This window comes from Oncorhynchus nerka, linkage group LG26, assembly GCF_034236695.1.
Source record: "Oncorhynchus nerka isolate Pitt River linkage group LG26, Oner_Uvic_2.0, whole genome shotgun sequence".
NCBI lineage: Eukaryota > Metazoa > Chordata > Actinopteri > Salmoniformes > Salmonidae > Oncorhynchus > Oncorhynchus nerka.
In genome coordinates, this window is record NC_088421.1 from 40,820,708 (window position 1) to 40,825,707 (window position 5,000).

Below are 5,000 nucleotides of genomic sequence, written 5' to 3' on the forward strand. Positions count from 1 at the left end.
GTAAACTATGTGGCTGTAAACTATGTGGCTGTTAAACTATGTGGCTGTAAACTATGTGGCTGTAAACTATGTGGCTGTTAAACTATGTGGCTGTAAACTATGTGGCTGTTAAACTATGTGGCTGTAAACTATGTGGCTGTAAACTATGTGGCTGTAAACTATGTGGCTGTTAAACTATGTGGCTGTCTATGGAGGATTGTGAGCTCAAGGAGAAATGTCCTTTAGAAGTCACCCTCAGTGCACAGGTTGATTATTGTGTTGGATTGAATACCAGTCTAGGCGTGCTTAAAGTCACCTTAAGTAGTTGGTATCTCTGGTCAATAGTGCAGCTCTAAAGGTCATGTACCTCTGCTACGGAGGATTGTGAGAGGGTTAGGGTCTCATGTACCTCTGCTATGGAGGATTGTGAGAGGGTTAGGGTCTCATGTACCTCTGCTATGGAGGATTGTGAGAGGGTTAGGGTCTCATGTACCTCTGCTATGGAGGATTGTGAGAGGGTTAGGGTCTCATGTACCTCTGCTATGGAGGATTGTGAGAGGGTTAGGGTCTCATGTACCTCTGCTATGGAGGATTGTGAGAGGGTTAGGGTCTCATGTACCTCTGCTATGGAGGATTGTGAGAGGGTTAGGGTCTCATGTACCTCTGCTATGGAGGATTGTGAGAGGGTTAGGATCTCATGTACCTCTGCTATGGAGGATTGTGAGAGGGTTAGGGTCTCATGTACCTCTGCTATGGAGGATTGTGAGAGGGTTAGGGTCACATGTACCTCTGCTATGGAGGATTGTGAGAGGGTTAGGGTCTCATGTACCTATTGCTATGGAGGATTGTGAGAGGGTTAGGGTCTCATGTACCTCTGTATGGAGGATTGTGAGAGGGTTAGGATCTCATGTACCTCTGCTATGGAGGATTGTGAGAGGGTTAGGATCTCATGTACCTCTGATATGGAGGATTGTGAGAGGGTTAGGGTCTCATGTACCTCTGCTATGGAGGATTGTGAGAGGGTTAGGGTCTCATGTACCTCTGATATGGAGGATTGTGAGAGGGTTAGGGTCTCATGTACCTCTGATATGGAGGATTGTGAGAGGGTTAGGATCTCATGTAACTATTGTATGGAGGATTGTGAGAGGGTTAGGGTCACATGTACCTCTGCTATGGAGGATTGTGAGAGGGTTAGGGTCTCATGTACCTCTGCTATGGAGGATTGTGAGAGGGTTAGGGTCACATGTAACTAAGATATGGAGGATTGTGAGAGGGTTAGGGTCACATGTAACTAAGCTATGGAGGATTGTGAGAGGGTTAGGATCTCATGTACCTCTGATATGGAGGATTGTGAGAGGGTTAGGATCTCATGTACCTCTGATATGGAGGATTGTGAGAGGGTTAGGATCTCATTTACCTCTGCTATGGAGGATTGTGAGAGGGTTAGGATCTCATTTAACTCTGATATGGAGGATTGTGAGAGGGTTAGGGTCTCATGTACCTCTGCTATGGAGGATTGTGAGAGGGTTAGGGTCTCATGTACCTCTGCTATGGAGGATTGTGAGAGGGTTAGGGTCTCATGTACCTCTGCTATGGAGGATTGTGAGAGGGTTAGGGTCTCATGTACCTCTGATATGGAGGATTGTGAGAGGGTTAGGGTCTCATGTACCTCTGCTATGGAGGATTGTGAGAGGGTTAGGGTCTCATGTACCTCTGCTATGGAGGATTGTGAGAGGGTTAGGGTCTCATGTACCTCTGATATGGAGGATTGTGAGAGGGTTAGGGTCTCATGTAACTAAGATATGGAGGATTGTGAGAGGGTTAGGGTCTCATTTAACTATTGTATGGAGGATTGTGAGAGGGTTAGGGTCTCATTTAACTATTGTATGGAGGATTGTGAGAGGGTTAGGATCTCATGTAACTAAGATATGGAGGATTGTGAGAGGGTTAGGGTCTCATGTAACTAAGATATGGAGGATTGTGAGAGGGTTAGGGTCTCATGTAACTAAGATATGGAGGATTGTGAGAGGGTTAGGGTCTCATGTAACTAAGATATGGATGATTGTGAGAGGGTTAGGGCAGGAATAGATTGGCATAAACTTAATGACCATAGAAAGATCAACCCGTGTCTCACTTGAGTGGGGTTCCCCGACCACCGCCACATCTGTCTTCCCGGTAGGAACGTGTTCATCTTGGGTCTTGGTCCTGCATCACCAGGGATAACCCTTTGCCTCTTCACCAGGTCTCTGGGGGGTTTGGAGGGGGACGAGCTGCTACACTCCTTCCTTTTGAGAAGCTTGTTGTTGGCACTGTGGTCGTTGGTGGCTCCTCCTGCCTTGGTGTTGGATACGGCCACGGCCTTGGCCACGAAGGACTGTTGGCCCTGGTGGGGTCCGGCTGCAGCCGGGGGCTCAGGGGACTGCAGCAGGCCATGGTGGGAGGACAGGCAGCTCTGTAGCAGCAGCGTGGAGCTCTCCTCATCCTCCGAGCTGTAGGACGAGTCGTTATCCGAGGAGCACAGGCTGGAACTGGACATGGAGCCTGAGCTGGACGAACTTGAGGAACCAGAGGAAGAGGATGAGACGGAGAGGCGCGAGAGAAAGCTTCCCGCCGTCCTCAGTCCTCCAGAGGCTGCTGTGGCCAGCGCAGCCCCCCCTTCTCCTCCTCCTCTCCTCCTCCTCTTCATTGTCCAGGTCTGAGTAGGAGCTGTGGCAGTCCCGATGGCAGCTGAGACCAAGCTCGCCGACACCGTACTCCCCAATAGCCAGGGAGGGAGAAGCCTTCCTCTGTGGAGGAGGGGCACCCTTAAGGAGGAGCTCAGCCCTTGAGGTAGAAACTCCCTTCCTGTTGTCCTTGACCAGCAGGACTGGGTGGGAGTAGGCCTCAGGCCTGGGGAGGCCGCCCACGCCTTTGGCCCCGAACCCAGAGCCACCGCCCAGCAGCAACAGGGCCTTGCTGTTCTTCGTCTTGGGTGAAGTCACCCCCTCGTGATCCAGTTTGACCAGGAACTCCTGACTGCTCTTCCTGCTGCTCCGCGGCACCTCGCCGGGCCTCCGTCTCTGGACATAGGGCCCGGTCCTGGAACCCAGGGACATGCCGGTGGGCTGGGTGCTACAGAAGGAGGAGTAGCCGTTAGCGATGCTGCTGAAGGAGTCAACCTCGAAGGAGCTGCTGCTGAACAGGCCCTTGGTCGGTGTAGAGACAGGGGCCGGGGGCAGGGGGGAACAGGTGTGCCTCCCTCGTCCCCCTCAGGGCCTTCCTGGGAGTCCCGTTGAGCTGGAACAGATTTTCACAGGCCCTCTTCCTGGGGACAGCCACAGCCGGCCAGCTGAGCAGAGGGGCTGCGTTCTTATTGGTGCTGTCTGACAGGTTCTTCTTCTTCCCTGAACCTTTGGGTCTCCCTGCAATTGAAACCAATTGAATGCCTGGTAAGTCACCAATCAGTTCACACTACATATACCTTTACAAGATCAAGAGGTTACAAGAAATGAATGACACACACTTTTTCTGCGTCCCATCAGGCTAAATATACTATCAATTGTTTTTCAAATGGAGTGGATATAAAGCACGTATGTAGATGATCTTGTCTGACCTGGTCGTCTCCTGGCAGGCTCTGTGCTGGCCTGTCTCTCCGAGACTCTCTCACTCAGGGGAGCTTTTTCCAAACTGAAGCTCCTCCGAGCCGCCCGGCCGCTAGACACCAGGTGGGCAGGGGACGACTCCGCACCTACAGAGGGACAGGAAGGGGAGGCGGGAGTTAATACATCTCTAACATACACCTGCATAATCACTGTCATAAGTAATACGTACAGTGCCTTGCGAAAGTATTCGGCCCCCTTGAACTTTGCGACCTTTTGCCACATTTCAGGCTTCAAACATAAAGATATAAAACTGTATTTTTTTGTGAAGAATCAACAACAAGTGGGACACAATCATGAAGTGGAACGACATTTATTGGATATTTCAAACTTTTTTAACAAATCAAAAACTGAAAAATTGGGCGTGCAAAATTATTCAGCCCCTTTACTTTCAGTGCAGCAAACTCTCTCCAGAAGTTCAGTGAGGATCTCTAAATGATCCAATGTTGACCTAAATGACTAATGATGATAAATACAATCCACCTGTGTGTAATCAAGTCTCCGTATAAATGCACCTGCACTGTGATAGTCTCAGAGGTCCGTTAAAAGCGCAGAGAGCATCATGAAGAACAAGGAACACACCAGGCAGGTCCGAGATACTGTTGTGAAGAAGTTTAAAGCCGGATTTGGATACAAAAAGATTTCCCAAGCTTTAAACATCCCAAGGAGCACTGTGCAAGCGATAATATTGAAATGGAAGGAGTATCAGACCACTGCAAATCTACCAAGACCTGGCCGTCCCTCTAAACTTTCAGCTCATACAAGGAGAAGACTGATCAGAAATGCAGCCAAGAGGCCCATGATCACTCTGGATGAACTGCAGAGATCTACAGCTGAGGTGGGAGACTCTGTCCATAGGACAACAATCAGTCGTATATTGCACAAATCTGGCCTTTATGGAAGAGAGGCAAGAAGAAAGCCATTTCTTAAAGATATCCATAAAAAGTGTTGTTTAAAGTTTGCCACAAGCCACCTGGGAGACACACCAAACATGTGGAAGAAGGTGCTCTGGTCAGATGAAACCAAAATTGAACTTTTTGGCAACAATGCAAAACGTTATGTTTGGAGTAAAAGCAACACAGCTCATCACCCTGAACACACCATCCCCACTGTCAAACATGGTGGTGGCAGCATCATGGTTTGGGCCTGCTTTTCTTCAGCAGGGACAGGGAAGATGGTTCAAATTGATGGGAAGATGGATGGAGCCAAATACAGGACCATTCTGGAAGAAAACCTGATGGAGTCTGCAAAAGACCTGAGATTGGGACGGAGATTTGTCTTCCAACAAGACAATGATCCAAAACATAAAGCAAAATCTACAATGGAATGGTTCAAAAATAAACATATCCAGGTGTTAGAATGGCCAAGTCAAAGTCCAGACCT

General features: G+C 49.1%; 1 protein-coding gene across 1 annotated transcript in view; it reads right to left on the reverse strand.

The window, feature by feature from the left end:
• LOC115124308 (BAH and coiled-coil domain-containing protein 1) overlaps positions 1-5,000 on the reverse strand; it is a 182,120-nt gene that overhangs the window by 8,639 nt on the left and 168,481 nt on the right. The window contains 4 exon segments of the mRNA XM_065010965.1: positions 2,114-2,638; positions 2,640-3,203; positions 3,205-3,380; positions 3,572-3,706. Coding sequence (XP_064867037.1) covers positions 2,114-2,638; positions 2,640-3,203; positions 3,205-3,380; positions 3,572-3,706 — 1,400 coding nt within the window.